This window comes from Python bivittatus, unplaced genomic scaffold (assembly GCF_059951505.1).
Source record: "Python bivittatus isolate LINGU-HERP-01145 unplaced genomic scaffold, Pbiv_v1 ctg000590_np1212, whole genome shotgun sequence".
NCBI lineage: Eukaryota > Metazoa > Chordata > Lepidosauria > Squamata > Pythonidae > Python > Python bivittatus.
Window position 1 is genome coordinate 29,189,967 of NW_028277086.1, and position 21,672 is coordinate 29,211,638.

The 21,672-nt window shown below is 39.2% G+C and overlaps 1 protein-coding gene and 1 long non-coding RNA gene across 3 annotated transcripts in view; one reads left to right on the forward strand and one right to left on the reverse strand.

Annotated features, from left to right (window-relative positions):
- LOC112541688 (uncharacterized) overlaps positions 1-2,365 on the reverse strand; it is a 51,060-nt gene extending 48,695 nt beyond the window's left edge. Inside the window, exon 1 of the long non-coding RNA XR_015797601.1 lies at positions 1,846-2,365. This is a non-coding gene — a long non-coding RNA (uncharacterized LOC112541688). The remainder of the gene's footprint in view (positions 1-1,845) is intronic.
- Positions 941-21,672, forward strand: IL7 (interleukin 7). Of its 2 annotated transcripts, XM_088149209.1 has the most exons (6): positions 941-1,680; positions 11,057-11,170; positions 15,932-16,059; positions 18,149-18,223; positions 20,266-20,385; positions 21,052-21,672. In XM_088149209.1, exons 3-6 carry the CDS (start codon positions 15,952-15,954, stop codon positions 21,217-21,219), a joined length of 471 nt encoding a protein of 156 aa, XP_088005335.1. In that variant the 5' UTR covers positions 941-1,680; positions 11,057-11,170; positions 15,932-15,951; the 3' UTR covers positions 21,220-21,672. The 2 variants fall into 2 exon arrangements, with proteins under 2 accessions (XP_088005335.1, XP_088005334.1); XM_088149208.1 differs by lacking the exon at positions 11,057-11,170.

A 21,672-nucleotide genomic window follows, 5' to 3' on the forward strand; every position in this document is an offset into this window, starting at 1 on the left:
TCTGAAGCTCCTCCTCCCTTAATAGTTCACTGATCCCTTCTCCATTCCCAGTTTACATTCCATCACAACCAATCACTCTTCCTAATATAGGATATGGCTGGGGAAGAAAGGACATTTGATAGGTAACGAGGCTAGTGACTGTGAACACAGGTTTAGCGCTGTTCTGTAATTGTGCTAACCCCATGTTCAAAAGAAGCCCAAACAACAATTGGGGAGAGTTGTAGAGTGGAGCAACTCTGCTGCTTGACTTTAAACTCCCCTACCACCCCTGCTGGTCTGCTGCTGCTTGGGCTGATTCCCCCAGGTATGAGGGAGAGCATGGTTTGAAAGAACTGGATTCTCCCAGTGCTGAAAGCAGTATGACCCCAGAGGACAGAGTCTGGGGGAAGGAGTATTGCAAGTGGCCAACAGGTGTCAACTAGATCCCATCATGGGGGTGGGGGTCACTTGACTATGCCACTAACTGAAGAGGATCAGTTGTATCTGTGGCAAAATCTGTGTCAGGAGAAAGAGGACTTTCATACTGGTACAACTAAGGACAACTTAAGCGTACTTTAGATATGGGCTGGGGATCAGATGAATACAACACTGTGGACACACAGGAGGAAAAAGAAATGTTTGTGCTATGGTTAGACAGAAACTGGGATCTCTAGCTCTCAGCCCATGATAGATTTCTCTTTCTCTTTCTCACACACACATGCAAATGTCAAAACACAACTCTCCTGATGAGAATCTCAAAGCAGAAGGATGGGGCCAGGACAGACTTGAAAACTGCTTGTGGGATCATCCAGCTGCTTGTGGGCATTCATGCCAAAGCAGATCTATCTTGAGTACAGAAAGGGTAGGAAAACGGTACTCCACTCTCCGGATGTCAGGGATCCGTTTGCGGGAGGGGGCAGAGAGGAGCGGCGCAGTCCCGAACGTCTCTGAGATACAGACTCGGAAGTGAGACCTTGCCAGCCCAGTCCCTCCGGGAGAACCCCACCCAGCGTTACACTTGCTGCCTTTCCCATTAATGGTTCTTTCCACTCGTTAACGAAGCTTTGGCAAACGCTCTTGTGGAGAAGCTGGGAGTGGAGACCCGGGTAATCCCACCTCCTCTGTCATCCAGCCATTTCATCCAGGAGAAAAGCCACTAGCAGCTCCGTCTACGCCTGTCGGCGACCGAGGAATCGCGGGGCAGAGCCGAGGAGCAGGGGAAAGCCGCTCGGCGAGGCGGGACGCCAACATCTGCGCGCACGCCGGGGGCTCGTGCTGTCCTGCGCTTCCTTTAGCAGGTGGAAAAATGCACACCTGGACCGCAGCCGGGATCTGAAGAACTGAAGCCCGCCGAAACTAGCGGCGCTCGCCCCAGCCGGAAAGCGAAACTACTTCGGCCCAAACGGAAGTTCTCGGCGGCACAAGGCAAGCACGGGCGAGCCTGGTTCGGCTGCAAAAGCGGCTCTGCACGCTTTCCTCTCAACCACCCCCAAAAGTATTCTAAAGACGAGGCTGTAGGAGGCTCTCCGCCCAGCCTTTTTATTTAATGTTAATTATTACGGAAAGCTCGTTCTGCTGGCCGTTCGCAGCCTCAGCCCAAGCCGCCGCCGCCAGGATTTCGCACCCAGGCGGTAGCGCCATGGACGTGACTCCGGCTCCAACATGAGCAGCAGGCGTCCGGCTCGCGGACCATGTCCCATGGTAAGGCAACGGGCGGATAGCGCGCGCGCGCGCGCGCGCCCTGCCGCGCCTCCATGTCCGAGAATGGCGTGCGCACCGCGCTCTTTTGGGGTGGCGAGGCGTTGACGGACGGACGAGCGAGCGGCGGAGAGCGGTGCCTTTCCCGCCCCTCAGCCATCGACCCACCTCGCGCGTTCCCGGCCCACGCCGTCTTGGGGCAGTCGTCCGCTGCAGCGACGCCGGGTGCTGTGTGGGTTTCTGCGGGCTTCCTCCTCGCTTTTATTCCTGTCGCTTCCCGCGGGACTTTCCCGGCTTCTAAGAGAACGAAAGTAGAAGCGCCTTATTCCCAGCAGCTCTGGGAAGAAATACCCGGAATCTCCGGAGGCCAAGACAAGGGAGTGGATAGAGGAGTCTGTAGCGTGCAGGGCAAGGCAGGTCGGAGCGAACAGTCTCGGCAGCTTCCTTTGGCTCCTGTTTGGGAAGCCTCCGCGGCTTCACACCCAGATTACCGAGAATACCCACCTCTTTCCGGTTTTGCCGGGCCAATTTTCTGGTGCTGCGGCGTGAATCGGGGCTTGTGTGCTCCAGGCATTCGCGCTCTTTCCCGGGTTATCCCCTGCAACTTTCTTAATAAAAATTTGCAAAGCAAAGAGTTAAAGCCAGTAGCGATGAAGGTAACATTTCAAACGCAGCCATGTTTGAGGTGAATTTCTGGTAGTAGCTGTAGATAAGAATTCTAATAAGTTTGAAGCAGACACCTGTAATTTTCCATAAAGGATAGCCAGAGAGAACAGAGATGCAGAGGATGTATAGAAGTATAGAGCTAGAGCCAAGATAAGGCTCTTGTAGGCTTTTTGCAAGCAGGTAGCCCACTCATTTCAAATGTCAAATAGTCAGAAAGTTTAATATGAACTGAACTGCCATGATCTCAATATAATCCCAGAAGTTTGCATTCCCTGAAATGTAAGCTCAAGATAACATCAAAAAGGGTTCTTCTCCCGATGAAGCCATCTCCCCAGTATGAGGGAAGGTCATAGGTTTTGACTTTACTCACATTCTTTATTTTAGCAGAATCTTAATCTCTAGGAAGGTAAGGGGAAAAATGTAATGCCTGTTAAATCCAGTGGCTGCCTGCTGTGTGCCTCTGCGAGGCTTTTTGGAAGTCATGTGTCTAGGCTGAAGCCTGTTTCAGTTTGATTGAATTGAGGCTGAATGAAACTGCCAAGCTCCAATGTTTGCTTTTAATTCCCAGAAAACATGAGTGGACTATGCCCACTGATTCAGTAAAGTTGCCAGCTGAGGATCAGAAAACAGTATTGCAGAGGTATATAAACTGTGTTTCCCCATTCATTTGCCATTCATTGATGGGATTTCTGTCTGATTTTGCTCCTGCCAACCTTTTGCTCAACTGCATATTTATTCACGTGCTCGTGAATTCCTAATCTCTCTGAATTGTCCTGGCTATAAAAACAATGTAAGAAAATAAGGTGCAACCTTATATCAGAATGAAATTAAGAATTTTTTTCTGAGCAGGTGTGCTGAGGATTGTGTTAGTGATATACTATTCCCCAAAGGATTGCCCAATCAGAGAGCTCTCTTCCTCACTGTCTTCACTGCATTGCATATACACTTGTAGTGCCTATTGAACGTAAAGTGGGAGCCTTCTTGCACAAGGGACAGTTTTATTTTGGGGGTGGGGAGCCAGTCAAAAATTGTCAGTATATAACTTCTAAATTGTGGTTTGCTACTTAGGAAGCCACAGCCCCCTTTTTATGTGTGTGCAATGTGTACAACACATGTAGAAAAGAGGTGGGAGGTTGATTGCCCAGTTGCATTGAAAGTAGTTAGTTTGCTGACAGTCCTATGCAGGACTACTCAATATCCTACTGAATTTAATCACACTTACTTCTAGGTAAGTGCATAGAAGAACATAGCCTTAATTACACTGTCTTAAGAATAGCCCCACACTGAATTCAGTGGGACTTATTTCCCTAATTTTTATTAAAGATTTTAGTTACAATAATAAGAGCAAATACAAACTAAACTCCGAAGAAGAAGAAATAGAAAGATTAAAAACAGCTAAGTACGAAAAAGAAAAAAGAAGTAAGATAAAAGAAATATGTAAAGAAGTGACTTCCTATCTTCATCACAAGTAAAAACAAATTTGGTAACTCTTCACCCCCTATAAGGTTACAAACAAATATATCTTCTTCCCATAATCTATCCCTTATCTATATGCAAATCCATAAATCATCAACTTTTCAATCTTGGTGTCAGCAAAAAGTCTGTAAAGGGTTACCAGAGCTTTATAAAAACATGTCTTATTTTAACCTTGAACAAATCAATCAACTTTATATTCCTTCCTTTTACTTCTGACAATCTTAATCTTTGATTCTTTCAGATGTTGTAGGATTTGGTCTCTCTTCAGTTTTACTTTTTCCCCATTGCAGAGGCCTCTTCGAGGCTTTAGCAAACCTCTTTTGTAAATCCAGTAAAAAGTAATTATTCAGGTCATTCTCTTGGCTTGACATTTGTATTTCCACTTTGATTTTCAAAACTATAAGCAACTTCTTTTGTATGTCCAGTAAAAAGTCCTCATCACGGTCATTCTCTTGGCTTGTCATTTGTAATTCCACTTTAAGTGCCTTCTCTATCTTGTAATCCATACTTTTTTATTATCCAGTATTTCTAATTCTGGTGTTTCTTCATCAGATTTAACATGTTTTGTACAGTCTATCCATAGCAACAGACATCATTGCTGACATTTCTTTTTTTAAAAATAATTTTATTAAAGATTATATTATACAGGTAGTCCTTGCTTAACAACCACAACTGGAACCAGAATTTCCATTGCTAAGCGATGCAGTCATAAAGTGATGTCACGTGGCCACTCTGCTTAGCGACCGCAATCCCAGCACTCCTGGCACTCCCGGTTGCCTTTGTTAACCAAGAATTGCAGGTTGTTAAGCTGCAGGGGTCCCAGGTAAGGAGTGCAGGGGTGCTGCAGGGGGGTGAGGAAAGCCCTGGGAGGCCCAGCGCAGGCTGCGCATGACTTGGTGGGTTTGCAGTGCAGTGCAAAGCCGTAGCCACCCCTGGAAGCCTCAGCCACACCAGACAGGCCCAGCAGCACTTACGACTCCCCCAAATGTCTATCTCCCCCCGCCCCCATCTATGCCCTTTTGGCCACCCTGCACAGTGGCATTTGCCAGTTGCACCAGGGCTGGGGCTGAAATAGAGGCCCAAGGCCTTCAATAGTCTCCGCCAGCTGCCACTTCTACTTCAGCCCCAGAGCTGTCGCTGACACTGGGAAATGCCACTTTAAGTCCCACACTGTGGCCAGCCACCCCAGCACCATTGCACAAGTTGCCCCCACCACCCTGAGCTCCACAGGCTCTGCTGCACCCAGCTGACCTTTGCCATTTTCCTCCCACTGCTGATGAGGCACGCCCAGCCTGACCCTTCTGTATGTGAGGCAGCTGCTGGCCATGCCAGGTTTTCTTCCCAAGGCTGCTTGCGCTATTCTCCAAGCCGCTGATGCCATTCCTTCTCCAAATTGTGTGTCCTATTCTCGCGATCCTTTGAAAACCTTCTGGTCTTCCCCAGGTCTCACAAGAATGGGTGTGCTATTCTTGGGAAGGTGGGTAGACTGGTCCTATCTTCAGCCACCAGGTAGACTGGGCCAGCCTTAGCCCTCCAGAGCTAAAGCTTTGCAAAAGTTCTTGGAGCACAGTGCATCAAAAAGCTTTAGCTCTGGAGGGCTAGGCTGGCCCGGTCTACCTGGCAGCTGAAGGTGGGACTGGTGGGCCGGTTTATCCATGGGGGAAGAAAAAGTGCTGCTTTTTTTTTCTTCCCCTGAGGGTAAACCGGCACACTCCTGGGAACTCCTGGGAACAAGATAGAAAAAGAAATCTCCCCCTTCATTCCCAGCAAGTATAATCAACACTAACAATTGATCACAATCTCTTAAAATACGACCAAATACTTCTTCATTCCATACCTCACCCCATTCTCTATAAGGCCATCTCTAAACCCTTGTCTCTCTGTATTAATCAGCAAAACTCCGGTAAGGGGTATCAGAAATAACAATATAAATATTACTAACTATATCTATTACACCCAATCTCAGTCCTTTCTTTTATATTAATATGTCCATTTCTGTTTATCTCTTCAAATAATCAAAGTCTATTCCCAATCAAAAAACAAACATTATCAAAAATAACCATCATCATCCATTCCAATCAGAAAACCATTAAACATCACCAGAAATAGCAGCCCATTATTTTAACCTTGAGCAAATAAACCAATTTTTTTATTCTTTCTTTTTGCTCCTAATGATCTTTAAATTCCTTGAAGAAAGTTCTAACAACTACTTTCTCATACTTTCTTTGTCTCTTCTCTCAAACTTCTTGTCATCTTTGTCAGGCCCTTTTTGTAATTCTAGTGTGGCAACTCCAGCAAATCCCTTTTGTGAATTCAGTATAAGAAAATAATCCACAATGCTCTTCTGATTTATTATTTGTATATCTGTTTTAATTTTTAAATAATCATCTAATTTCATTTGTAAATCCATTATTTCCATCTCTTTATTGTAGCCTGTAATTTTTAAATCCATCTGTATGTCAATTTCAGTTTTATTCAATGGGGCCTGTTCCTCTTCAATAACACCTTCTGATTCTACTATAAAGTTAAATAGCTCAAAGACTTCCTGCATCCATTCATCAAATGCTTCTTTTAAGGTAACCATCTGGTGCTCTCTAGTGCCAACCTTCAAAATCGTCTTATTAGTTTCAATGTATAAACAAGAAGATTGTCCCACAAGTAAGGATCTTTTCAATTAACTTCAAAATCTTAAATCAGGTCCATCTGAGCCCTTAATCCATTTAAAACTTTCTAAAGCCAACAATAATCATCAATTTGCTGTATATTCCAAAAAAAAAAAAAAATTGTTCAAATCTTTAAACTTGTAGTTAAACCTTTTAAAGGATTGAAGGAGACTCACCCAGTGATTTCAATAAAACTTGCTGGTCTGAAGCTTCTTAGTCTTTAAAAAAAAAAAAAATCTAAAGAAAAACATTAATTCCAAAGTGATTAAGAGATGAGCCTCAAACTTAAAGTCCACATAGGCAATTAACGGCTATAAGCACCATGAAATCCCACGACTCCCAGTCAATCACAAGCTGACCACAAAAAATGCAGTTCCTGCTGTCTGCTCACAAAAAAACACCTGTACAGAGTACATATGGGTAATCTTGCAACCTCTCCTTGCTCATGAGAGATTTCAGCAGCCTGAATCCTGCATTAGAACACAATTTTCAGCTGCAGTTTGTTCCTCTATTCTAGAGGGATGTCAGTTCACCATGGTGGCTTACCCGAAGTGACATTTCTGATATTGTAACTACTAATGTCTGGCCCCGTTCTTTAAAAATCTCCTGAAGTATTTCAAATGTTATAGCATTTAGTGTCATTTTATAAATCTCAATACTAACCAAAATCAAAGGCAAGTTTACGCTTTTTTTTCCCTTTTCTGCCTGGAATCTTTAGTCCCTCTAGTGTCCAATTTCTGAAAACATAAAGACCAAGTTTCTGTTATGACTTAGACAAAACAATTTATTTCCCACAAAATGCTGTTTATTTCCAAAATCTTATAGTAAAAGTCTCACTGTTCCAAAGTTGCTTATTTTGTGCACAACTTTCTTAGATCAAAATCTTATTTAGTTTTTTGCCATTTATTTCCAATTCTTTAAATTCTTAAACTTTTAATTAATTTTTTCTTTTGTTCAAGAAGAAAGGTAAATTCACCAGGTTTTCAAACTTATCATTCTGAAGATCTCTAGTAGCCTTAGAATAGTAAATAAACAATTTCAGAAAGTGATTATAAAGTGAGGTTAGCGAAGGTGGTGAGCATGATAATGATCCCTTGTCTCCTGGCACTCAGACCCATGGGAGGCTGCTGTCCTGAGGTCTCCTCATGAGGAGCCACTGTCCAGAGCACAAGTAGATGATCCCTGTCCTTGACTGGAAAGATTCCAAAGAACCAGTCTACTTGCTGGTTCTTTGGTCTTTGCTGTGGTCATTGTGTCCACTCTCCATAGAGCTGTGTTTAGTTCGCCATGCCTCCCCTAGCAATCCTCTCAGTGGGACTTATTTCCCACTGCACAGTAGCAGCACAGTACTATGGATAATCTACCTAATCAGATAGTTCTGAAGTATAATAATTATTAAATATCTGTGTATCTTCCCACAGTAGCTCTAATAGTATTATTGTTTGATGGAGGTTTCTAGAAGTTCAAAATGGTACATGAACCCAATAAGAGCAACCCTTTAGGTTTATTCTAAACAACACAATTATAGTGTTTTCCCCATTAGATCTGGTTCATACATTGTGTTAAGCCAATGTGGGGCCAGCCAGTTATAGTTCATTCAATAAAACATGATTAAATCATGGTTAGCATGCTATGCAGACCAACCAGTGAGTTTTAATCAGCACAAGGGAAATACGAACAATTTGTATTTATTGTACTGTTGTCATTTTTGTCGTCGTTGTTGAAACCTGCCTTTTACATCCCCTTTTACATCCCCTTTTACATCCCCCATCCCCTTTTACATCTAAGAATACATGAACAATTACATTAATTGTTCATGTATTCTTAGAATTGGAAGGGGCCAGGAGGCTATCATCCAGTCCCACTGCTCAGAGCAGGAATCGAGTTTAGAGAATCCCTGACAGAGCTTCTGCTTCAACACATTCAGTGAAAGGGAATGAATCACCTCCCTCAATAATTGTTTCCACTGTTACTCAAATCAATTCTTTATTACAGTCAAAGACCAGCATAAGGAGGGTGGGGTACAGTCAATTAAAAAGCAAAGAAAATACATTGGAGGAGGAGGAGGAATAATAATGATAATGATAATAATAATAATCAGCTAAAAGATATACAACAGAAAGTGTATATCTAAAAGGAATCTAAAAGGAGAGGGAGGAGCATTAGATGGGTGTAGGGGAGCATAAAGGTTTATAGCAGACTATATCTATCAAATTACAGAGCACTCCAGCATGATGAACTAGATGCTCATTAAGACTAGTTTATGTCACCGGTTATCATCCAGTGAATTTTAAGCACTGCTGCGCAGAACATGGCAACATTGTATGTTGTAGCAGGGCTAGTATCTGAAAGCAGCAGGATGTAGAATTGTCCTGTGCGCCCTGGGTATTTATGCAGTAATGGTGAGATGAGGCTAGTATGAATGTCTCTGTAATACGGGCACTGGAGAAGCACATCCTCTGTTGTTTCTGTGTGTCCACAGTCACAGGGACATTGTCTCTCCTGGTAGGGAATCTTGGCCTTCAAGGACAAGGGGAGGGCATGGCATCGTGCCAGAGTAAAGGCCTTCCAGTGCCACTGTTAAACTGCTCTTACCATTATCAAGTTTTTTTTGTAACATTCAGCTAACATCTATGTTTCTATAAAGAGACAGAGCATTAATTTGTGCCCTGCAGTCTAATACAATAGAGGCTGGCCTTGACTTTTGGCCGGGTGGCATCCCTTCAAGTATTTGAAAAATACTGTTGTATTTTCCCTTAATAATCTTTTCTCAAAACTGAAAAATCTCAATTCCCGTAGTCCCTCCTTGTAAGATTTAATTTCTGGTTCCTGATCAACTGTTTTGCTTTTCTCTGCACTTTTTCAGTTTCCCTGAATATTTCTTAAAATGTGATCTCAGAACGAAAGCAAAATAAAATGGAACTATTACTTCCTGTGATTTGGAAATTTAACTTCTCTTGATGCAGTCTAAAAATTGCCTTTTAGCAGTTATGCCTTACTGCTGACTCATATTCAGGATGTGATTTCCTACAATTCTAACATACTTTTCACATATACTGTTCCAGATCCCATAACTATATGCTTGGTTTCCTTTTCCTAGGCAAAGAATTTTGCATTTATCTCTATTAAATTTCATTCTGTACTTTTTAGTCTACTTCTCTAACCGATCAAGATAATTTTGATTGCTGTTTCTCTGTTCTAGAGTATCAGCTTTCTGACACAGTTTTGTGTCATCTACAGTTCTAATGCATGTTCCCACCACCTCTTCATCCAAATCATTCATGAAAATGTGGAAGAGTACCAGACACAGGATCTGAATACTCTGGTATCCTGCCTGATACCTCACTGTGGTTTGTATATTTGCTTTCAAGTCATACTTAGGTACATTATTAATTGTAATTGTATTAATCAAGGAGCACTTTATCAAATGCTTTGGTATATTTTGTCCATAATGTTCCTCCAATATACTAGGATGTGACAAAATAAAAAAATAAAGTTAGCATGGCATGTTCTGATAGAGTCATACTGACTACTAGTAATAATTCCATTGGTTTCAAGATACTTACAGAGCAATCAGTTTATGATCTCATCTAAAATCTTCCCATTTGTGGACGTCAGAGTGATTGGTTTGTACGTAGCTCCATGCATCTACTTTTTTTTCTCTTTCTCAAGATAGGAACAAGATTTGTCCTCTTCTTCCGTGATTTCTCAAAGAAAACAGATAGGTGTTTGGCCAGACCACCAGCAGTGCCTGTGGCTGATCTGGCCCTGTAGATCTGAAGATCAAGGTCAATATGTGTACCCTGTGTTTCTGTCAGGCCTGACCTGGAATCCTCCTCCTTCAACCAGCTTTTCATAATTGCTTGGTGAAACATATATATTATTTTCAGAGAAAAATGGAGCCACAGTAGAAATGGAATAATGCTATCTTTTGTTGCCTTTTCTGCCATCTTTGCTGACCAGATGATATACTGATTCTTTTCTTTTTAAAATTTGAATTTTCATGGAGGACTGTGCTTGGCAGACTTTGTCTCCAAGCTGATGTTGGGTACCCAATAATTTAAATCCATCATCTCTACTTCTGTATGATTTTTCAAAAGAGTTTCCGTTTGCTTTTGGAAGGCATAATCCACATTTCCTTTATTGGCTGAGCAGTAGTAAATACAAAACATCCTTCATTTATTTGAACTGTTTTCAGCAGCAACACCAAGTTAATTGCCTTGGATTTCTGGGGAGATATAGATATTTCTAACATAAAGTACACTTCTTCCTCCATTTTTATTGCTTCTGTTTCTTTTGAACAAGTTGTATTCCTCAACTATTAAATTCTGATTATGAGAATCATTCCACCAGGTCTCAGTTATCCCTATTAACATCATGTTTATCTTCCTGTAATAAGAATTTAAGCTCATTTTGCTTATTTCACATACTTTAAGTATGAGTATGTAGATAACAAAGGGCATTAATTTTATGAGGCAACCATTCTTTCTGATTTTTCATTTAATGATTAAAGAGGTCCCAGTACACTTACTCTCTCACTCACTTCTATATTTCTTCTGGATTTCCATCTCTAGCCCCCACAGAATTCATCTTCAAATCTCCTGATGAAGTTTGACATGCTTCAGCCAAGCACATTGTCTCCAGTCTATGAAGTATAAGCTATCTTGTGGCAGCACTTTATCATCCAGGTAATGAAGAAGCAAATCTCTCCCATTTTTGTACTCAGACATTCACTTGCAGTATTATTATTTCCCCGCTCAGTCCTCTTCCATAACTTGGATCACATTTCCTGAGCCAAAGATACAGGTTTGCAGAGATTAGTTTCAGTCTTGTAGTAAGGAATCATGAACTATAACTATCTCTTTTCCTCTTATAAGTGGAGCTGTTTTCTTTTAAACCTGGTCCTTTGTGCCTTCTCTGAAGACTCAGTCTGTTTTTTTATTTTTCCTGTGAGTCCAAACATATTTCTGAGTTTCAGCGGGTTAGAATATCTTCTTTTATCTTCTCCTATTATATTGTCTTCCACCACTGCAGTGAGGTTGGAATTAGGCATCGTACTTCTTCTTAAAAGCTCATAAACAGTGCATATCTGTCTGGCAGATTTAGTTCTTGCCTAAGTATGATGAAAGGTGCAACAGAAGTAAGGTGAGAAAATATGAGCTCTAAAACTCATTGTGCATAAGGCTTGAAATGCAAAGAAAGTTTAACAGTTTGTTATTTCAATTTAGGTTAGAAATTGAAGACAAGTTGCTAGGATGATAATAAGGAATCTGGGTTGGATTGTCTCTGATTTATTGCCAGAGTATACATTAGAGTGAGGCTGTAGGCTTTGATAATGGTACCTCTTAAATTGGCTATTTGATTAAACTATTCTTGTGGATTTTACTTCTCAGTTAACAATATTTTTACACGAAGTCCTGCTTAGATTGCTTACATTATTAGTTAAATTAGCAGGAGTTTAGAACAAGACTTTTTCTGTGATTGCCTCAATATTATGAATTAGGTGCAAATCCGTTGTTCCAGTCCATCTCCGCAAAAGTTTAGAAATGGGAATGTAAAGATCTTATTTAATATTCATCAGGATGTTTGTTAAAAATCACCATTAACATCCTTTATGAAGTTTTTGTTGTTATGTTTTATGTAAATATCTTACCTGACTTGGCAGGTGGTTGGGATTAACAGTTAGCAAAACAGAAATAAATAAATTTATTTCCACTGGCCATCTACAGTACAGTATATCCCACCTAACTGCCAGAGGAGCCAAGAGTAGATTTACATAAAACTACATTTAAAATGAGAGCCGGTTTGGTGTAGTGATTAAGGCATCAGGCTAGAAACTGGGAGACTGTGAGTTCTAGTCCCGGCTAAGCACAAAGCCAGCTGGGTGACCTTGGGCCAGTCACTTTCGCTCAGCCCTAGGAAGGAGGCAATGGCAAACCACTTTTAAAAAACTTTGCCAAGGAACTTGTTGAGGAAGTATCCAAGAATCAGACACAATTGGAGTAAAAAAACACATTTAAAATATAAAAAACAGTGTGTGAAGTATGGAAACTCATAAAGCATGCATTAGATATGGATTATTACATATCTCTAATTTTCATCAAATTCTCATTTTGCTTCGGCACAAATTCTGTTTATGGAGCCACATGTTTGGCTTCATTTAGTTTGTATATACATCATCTAAAATTATATTCTCCTTTACTAATAAAGACATTCCATTTTCTTCTATTTCCCATTATCTCCATTCCTCTATGCTCTTTTTCCAGGTGCAAACTATTTTCATTCAGCTTTGTCCATATATCTATAATGTGCTTATTATCCACAACTTGGATAACAGTCCTGAAAAGTGTGGATTTTGGTGTGCCTATGCCTTTCATGTTCTCTCCTGTATCCAAGAGGTCTGAAATTGATTTATTCACATAAAACTATAATTTAATTAATTTCTCATCCATTCATTTGTAATAATGAATATCTCTATGTCCATATGGTAATTTTGTAGAGAAATTGTATAGATAAGTTCTGTGGCCGTTTGAAACTGGTTTTTTTTTTTGTTGCTCATTTTGCCAGTTTTCACCAAATGTAGAAGCAAGTATAAGTCATGCAATTTACAGTGGAATTGCATTATGAAACTACATTGAAGCTTGTATGAAACATTAAGTTGCCTGTATTATTGACTTCTCATATTGTTGATTGGAGCCGACAAATGCTAATTTAGAGCACAAATACTGTAGTCTAAAATATCTTTTGACAGTACAGTAATTTATTTTCTGACAGTAGTAACAAATCCTAAAAATTTGGCTTCATTTAGTTTGTATATACATCATCTAAAATTATATTCTCCTTTACTAATAAAGACATTCCATTTTCTTCTATTTCCCATTTTATTTTAACAAGGAACTTGTCTTTTTCTTCATGTGGTGGGGTAAACTGCATAATTTCCAGCTCATACCTCTTTCCTCCTCTGGCTTTTAAGCATACCTTACCCTTTTCCTAGGCTGGTATCTCCAAGAGCTTCAAGGGGGATATTTTTGGTGCAGCCATTTTCTGCTTCAGGTTTTACTGTTGCTATCTTTTTTATTTCCAAGATTTTCTTTGGGCCTGCTCCTTTGGTTTGAGCAAAACAGGATTTTTTAGTACAGTATTATGTATTGTAATTATGTACTGTATGAAATCAGATTGCTTAGTCTAATAAGTGATGTGATGTGTAATGGACTTGAATCAATGAACAAGTTAATCTGGGTAGAGACATATTATTTTAATTCATATAAAAACTTGCCATTCACCCCAAATACCTATAGGGAATAGGGACAAATCAAGAGAACTGTTTTATACAAAAACATTAAACCAAAATAGCAAATCATGTATATTCTGTCCAAACTATAAATTATAGTTAGTCTCCTCCCAGTAACCACCTTAAGACTGAGATGAAAAGCAGATTGGAAGAATGCAACATCACCTAATTTTCCCTACTTGTCCCTTCACTTTCTAGCTTTGTTTACTATTTACCTCAAAGAGCACTGTTGACCTCAATTTTTTTGTAATATTTTGATTGGCTTAAATATATCTGCCCATAACACATAAAATTTCTCTTATAGCCAGAGATTTGCTTTTTTGAAGGATATTTGACATACCTGTATGTAATTGAATTTTTATCAGATAGAAAGAAATGTCAGTGTTTTAGATAAGTGAATACCCCAATCATGCCTTAAAGCAGTGTTTTATGCAGTTGGGGACTATTAAGTAACATTTTGGAAAATTCAGGGACTGTGCAGTTAAAACTCCATCTGTTTTTGTCTTCAAGCATTCAGGGAGTTCCTATTTTTCAGTGACTAAATTTATAGTTCCATTTGTGTATGGTTCTCCATTCCCTCTAAGGGCTCTTTGAAACTAAATTGTGTGCCAAAAAAATGTAATCCAAAATTAAGTATTAATTTGCCAGTTGAGGCATAAGTTGAGATGCCAAGTGGGCTCTGGTCTAGCCAGCTGATTGTGAGTGTGGAGAGATGGGGAGATGGAACTGAGGCAGTGAGAGAGCTTCTCCTACCTGACTTGCAGTGCATGTGAAAAGGTGGGTCTGAAGTTGCCAGCAGGCTCTGGCTGACTGTCAGAGGCCTCCTCACATGCACTGACTGCTGGCCGACTAATCAGTAAATGTGGCTCTGGATGGTGAATGTGGGGAGGCTGCAGGTTGCTACCTAATTAACATCTGTGGACCCTCTCATTAGAATCACTGCCTTAAAAGATAGTTGTAATAAACAGCATCATACAGTGTTTGAGACAATTAAGGACATATTCAGTTCTCCTTCTCTTTGTTTTCTGAGACTAGTTGTCATACATTATGGTGTTTATAAAATCATAAAGCTGGAAGGGGCCATTGAGGCAATCAAGTCCAGTCCTCTGTTGCAAGAATTCAAATTAAAGCATGTCAGATACTTACTTAGTGTTTGTTTGGACATATTCAGTTGAAAGGAGCTGATCACTTCTCTGGATGATTGATTCAACTGTCCATAGTGTTAGTAGCTTTGCTTAATATTCAAGCAGTATCCACCTACCTGTAATTTAAATCCATTATTCCATGTCTAACATTCTGGAGCAATAGAGAACGGGCCTTTCTTTTATGTAACACCTTTTAAAATATTTGAAGTGTGCTATTATATCTCCCTGTCCCTCAGTTGTCTTTTTTCCAAGGTAGAACATACCCATTTCCTTCAGTTTCTCTTCCTAAGACTTGATCAACTTTGTTGCCTTTTTCTGTACCTGCCCCAAATTTTCTGAATACTTTTAAAAGAGTGCTGCCTAGAACTGAACTCAGACCTTTATTTCACAGAATAAAGTGGAATGTTGAAGATAATTTTTTGTTCAACTATCCACTTACCTCATTAGTACATTTATCTCATTCTAGATACTACTGCTAAATTTTATTGATATATTTATTTCACTTTATATGGCTGCCCATCTCGTAATAGTGACTCTGGACACCTAAGATAGGATTAAAACCAAACAACAACAACAACAGTAGTAATATAATGGCAACTGAAGACACCAACAATCATCATAGATATCCATCGCACAGGACTCACATGCCCAGGAAAACAGCTTACAAAAGCCTTAAAAGATTCACCCAATCTTTCAGTAGGCAAGTGCTGAACTTAACTTTTTGTGTGGGATTGAGTATCACAATGGATTGGACCACACTATAGACAGGAAAAGGATGAGGAAAGGGTATATTTATTCTTAGTTTTAGAGGCAATTTTTAAAAACTGTGTCCTTGGTTTTTAGCTCTCCTGATCAAAGTGGATTCTGGGGACTGCAAAAAATCTTGGGAGCTATATGTTGTACATGTGTACCTTAATTTATTATGTATTTCCAATATTATTGAGTATTATGACATGTCATCATAGCATGTATGATATTGATGCTAATGGTAATATAATGCAATTCTGATTTAGCTTCTTTAAGGTATATCTTCATGATTCTGCCATTGTTCTTAGTTCTGGCACCAGAAGCTTCATCTGATTTCATGACTGAAATCCGAAATGATTATGAGAATATTCTAATCAACATCATTATTCATCTGGTGGGTAGCTTTTTTTTTTTTTTTTTTGCTTTTTAAAACAAAGCTAAAATATTTCTTTACAAGACAGTTTTAACATATATGAGAAATCTGAAGAAGTGACTTTGGAAAGAATTCATATGGAATTTACAAACAGAAAGATAGTGCTAGTCAGGAAAAACAAAAAAACTTTAATGAATGGAATGAGGTGATGGGACTTGAGACTGCTTTCCACTACTTGTAAATATAGTGATGGAAATATAAATCCTATTGCAGCTGTTCATTTGAGCCAGTGCTGCCTGATCTAGAAAGAATGACTTCTACTGTCATTTTTTTTCCCTCTCTCTTTTCTCAAACCTATCAGCTGTGGAGGTCAGCCTATATTCTGTACTGTACAAATCAAGCTTTTGCCTGATGATGGTGCATAATCAGCCCAGCCTTATGTACTTTTTGATGTGGATTACAATCAACTAAATTCCCAGCCAGGATATGTAAAAGTGGGCATCAAATAGGGAACCTTGGCATGAACATTGAAATGTCCTGAACATTTGTTTAATAAATTGGACCAAATATCTGGGTCGCCCTCCTGCCTCTGCTGTTTCATAACACCTAAGACCTGATTTCCAAAGTGAGCCAAATTCTTAGGTTTATAGGAAAGAGCTGGCTTTTCTGATGTACTTCCTACCTATCCCATCTTGAACTGGCATGGGTCCTTAGTTCTTTTGCTACAGGATTGAGACTAGACTGCTCAGAGTAACTAGTCTGCTTCATAGCAGCATCAATCCCTTTATTTTTATTTTTGGGCATACAAGACTTTTCTAAATGCTGCCTCATAAAATTAAGATTGTAAGTAAATATAGATGACATTCAATTTTTACATACTGTTATAATAGCCTTTCCCAGTATGCTGTTTTCTAAACTTGCCGAACAAAGGCCAAGCTAGCTAGAATTTCTGTGAGTTGAAGTCTAGTATATCTGCAGGGCATCAGGTACAGAGGATAGGCTCAGCACTAAAGACCTTTATATTTTTCAGGGTTTTTTTAACTTCTAACTTTAATATTTATCTTTTTAGTGCTAATATGTGAGATTTATAGTATGGCTGCTTTATTTTTTTAAGCACTCGGGGTTGTTTTTATTGAATTAATATGTAGTGATTTTGGTACATTGTGTTAGGATTTGCTTTATGTTGTTGTCTGAGGATTGGTAGTTTTTCTTTCAGGCACTGGAATTAAAATGTTTATGTAAGATGCTTTGGAAACCCCCGTTCCCCTCTGCCCCCTAGATCATAGATTCCTTCTATTGATCTAACAAGATTTCCATCAGGAGAATAGGAATGATTTTGCAGATTCCTCTCTGTCCTTCAGCGCCATAACCCCAAATCTGCTTCAGAGGGTTGGAAGCTTTACATAGCAATCTGCGTGAGGGTGCAGGGAGATACAGAGGGCAAGAAAAATCGGCAAAAAAGTTTTCCTCTCCAACTCCAGTGATGCCAGCTACTGCTGGACCAAAGAGTATCCTATCAGCAGAAGGAACTCCATAGGAAACTGTCCACTGTTTTCAAACTTCCAACTTAGTTGAGTCCATTACTGAAACTGAAATACCCATAGCACATCTCTTTTGATCTATGATTGGTATCGTGATTAAGATACTGGACTAGAAATCATGAGACCCTGAATTATAATCCTCCCTTAGATACAGAAGTCAGCTGGGTGACTTTGGGCCAGGTACTCTCTCTTAGACCACAGCAAGGTTGCTGTGAGGAAAATAGGGGGAGGAAGCATTATGTACACCACCTTGAGTTGTGTAACAAAAAGGTAGGATATAAATCTAAGGAATAAATATTAAATTTAAAAATTGATCTCAGCATATCTTGAATTAAAATCAGGTATATTCCAGAAGGTCCATATATGATTACTTTTTGATAGGTTCACTGTTCATATAAAAGAATTTAAATATTTAAAATGAAATAAAAAATTAACTCCATAGATTAATCATAATTACAAATTAATATGTCAGTAAGTAACACTAAGTAATATAAATAATAAAACTAATTGGTAATATAACATACATAAGCTAATTAATATACTGCTTCTTACATCTGAAATTTTTATAGGAGAAGCTCCTCAGTCAGAACAGCACGTCCAGCTGTAACCTGAAAAACAACACATATCACCACGATTCATTTAAGGTAATGTTGATACTTCTTGAGGCAATCTGTCTCTAGTTTGATAAGCCAATTTATGTAGTAACATGTAATAGTTGGGGGTTAAACCTGAACTCTAAAAATGTAAAGAAGGGATGTTTTTGTAACATTTTGCCTAATAAAGCATTATATAGCACTCCTAATTTTGGAGTATTCATTTTGCACCATTTTGGCTGGTTGTCAAAAAAGTATAGGGCAACTATGAATTTTATGTATTTTTTGTCCTGGACCAATGTGACAATGGTTTTATATTCTTTGAAGTATGCTGCTTTTAGCCACCTGTGTCTAATGTCTTCAGAGGAGGATGATTTTGTAGAGCCTGAAGAGGCACCTTACATTTTGAGGATTCTGCCCTTTCCAACTATTAGGCAGTGCTAAAATGTTTTGCTTAATTGCTTTTTATTTAATATATTAACCAAAAATACTTTCAGGTTTTGCATAGATAGAGATTTTAATGTTTCTTCATTGCTGCTTCTGTGCAGGTTAGGAACTTAAATAGTTTGCCCATGGCAAGAGATATGGGAGGAAGTACACTGGTGATTGATGGCCTTTCAGAGCTGTGTGGAACAACTATAGCTCTTTAATTCTCAGCATTACCTGGAATCTGACATACATAATGAGGGTAGTCTACAATGACTATCTTCATAATAACTTAAATATCTGGCTTAAACTTTGAATTTCCATACTTCTTCCCCATCACTTTATCTAGAAATCCTGACAAACATTGCTACTTTTTCTGTTTAGAATTTGAATTGGTGAATAAACAAAAGATTAGGCATAAAAGTACTTACTGATTTCTAACTTTAAAATGGATTCCTGCAGTCTTTCCACTCATTGCTGAAGTAATGTTATAGTTAGTAAGCTAAAGGGGGTAATGATGGGACTGGGAAGACCCGATTCAAATAGCCACTTGACTGCAGAGTTCACTGTGTGGCTCTGGAGTAATCTCTCTCTCTCTCCGTCGAAACCTACTTCACTGGGTTTGGTTAGGAGAAAACCATAGACAACAATTAATCATAAATAATTTCTATAAAAATGTGACCATGGAGACAGTGATCAAGTGCATTTTGTCACATAGCTCTGAATATGGGGTCTTTGGGGGGAAAAATGCACTAACCCTCTACTTATGTTCAAAGCCTTTCAGCCTGAGCAGAGTGCAATAAATGGTGTCCATTGGGGGAGGGGGAACTTCATTCCAGAGGGCAGGCACTGCTACAGAGAAGATGCGCTTCTGTGGTCCCAAAAGATGGCATTGTTTGATCGGTGGAATTCAGAGAGCACCACCCCTACCAGATCGAACTGGCTGGGCAGATGCTATGTAAGACAAGCAGTCCCTCAAGTAACCAGGCCCTATGCCATGTAGGACTTTATAGGTAGCAACCTATAGATAGGTAAATGCAGTGAAGGAGAGAGCTTAGCTGAAATAAAGGGAATAGCTGTGTTGTGGTCCTCATTCCTTAAAAGCGCTGTATGATGTGTGTCAGGCCAGAAGAGAAAGAGAGTCTCTTGCAGTAGGAGATGTGACTGCAAAACAAAACAAAAAGAATGGGAGCTTTCATCCCACTGTAGACAACATGTACATCAAGGGCAAATTCCCATTAGCTATTTTTTAAAATGATGTAGAGGTCAATATGTTGCCTGTATTTCAGTCATGTGTTTAGGAAGTGATTTATTGACTGATAGCTTGCAAAGGTGCTTTGAATAGAGTGAAATCCTAATGAGCATGGAGCATGGAGTTTTAATTGGTAAACTCTTGGACACTTTCAATAGAAAGAAACTTGTTACACTACATATTAAAGGCAGCGTGTCAGATTGTAATGCCCAACTAGCTTGACAAAACATGTTTGTTGGCATCAGTATTTGCAAATAGTGTGCATTATGCTGTGTTAACATTTCTAGTCTCACTGCAGTGGACAGAGACAGCTCTATTTTCTTGTCATTTATTGCCTTCCAACTTGAAAAATAACTGTAACATTGTTATATATAGATCATAGCCCTCCAATTTAATAAGATATATTTCTTTACAGAATAAAACCATATATTATCTGGCATCGTGTCTTAGCAAAATGGCAAATTGTTCTATAATCTCTTCTGATTTAAAGTCTGCCATGGAAAATGTTTCACATTTGACACTGGAAATCTTAAAGGTATGTGTTTAGGAGAGTTTCATTGATGTTGTTTTCTTACATTTTATTTATTGCTTTATTGTTTTAAAAGAATAATTAGATTTCATGTTAAATTGCTTATTACTGGTAACTCAGTTTATTCTTGAAGGGAAGATAGGATATAACTGAGATGTATACCTACAATTCACTGAAACTCATTACACTGAGACATTGCAGTGCCTAAAATACCCAATATATTCAAAACTAATTCAAGATATTTTGATTATAGGATTCCAAGTCCAAACCAAATATTAAAGAAATTTATAACCGCAGGAAGAGAAACCCATGTTGGTATATTTTAGAATTCTTACCTGCAAAATATTGAAACAAATGCATTCTAATATTCCCTCATATGGCTAGCTTAAAAAAAAATACAAAAGAAAACAAAATAATGTATTTTCTTTAGAATGCTCTCATATGCAAACACATAAACTAATTGGGCTCATTCACCTATGGAACTAGTAGGGTAGCTCTGATTTTCCACAGCATTTTCATCAGAAACTGACTCTGGCTCTAGTCAAATCCTGTCCGTATCTTTTAACTTACAGCATTAGATTTTTTTTGTCCAGCCAAGTCTAACTGAATTATATACTGTTCAGCCATGAATATTAATTATAAACAGCTTATGCATTTGTGTTTTTGATCTAGAATGGTTACACCGTAAAACTACACAAAGGACGGTGTTGTCCTCAATGCAGAAAAGTCAGCAAAAGATCTGATTGTACCCATACTTTATGTCGCGTAAAGAATCTTGTTTCAGCCTTGAGTTCCTGGTGGAAGAAGTTTCTTTATCATGATTATCCCCAAGGGGGATAAAGTGATAAGTATATCTTTTGTAAGAATTAAGTTCAGCTTTTATGATCCAGATGAAACTCTGGTATACTTCAGAATTTTTCTACAGAAAATTATGCAAATATCCTGTGCTAATGTGTCGACAAGACTGTTGAATTTGTTCCATGGGTCCCACGAAAGAAAAAGTTGGATGAAGAGAAGCAGGCTGCCAACATCTCAAAGCTCTCAAGTGCCAATGAAAGTAAAAAGTAGATAATAGAATGAATAGAATGAAATATTCCATATTTGTATTGTCGAAGGCTTTCACGGCCGGAATACGATGGCTGGTGTGGGTCTTCCGGGCTGTGTGGCCATGTTCTGGAAGTTTTGTTTCCTAACGTTTTGCCAGCATCTGTGACCGGCATCTTCAGAGAGCAGGAGCACAGACAGGAGCAGTTCTCTCTGTGCCCAGGATGATGTGACCCTTTGTGGGTATTT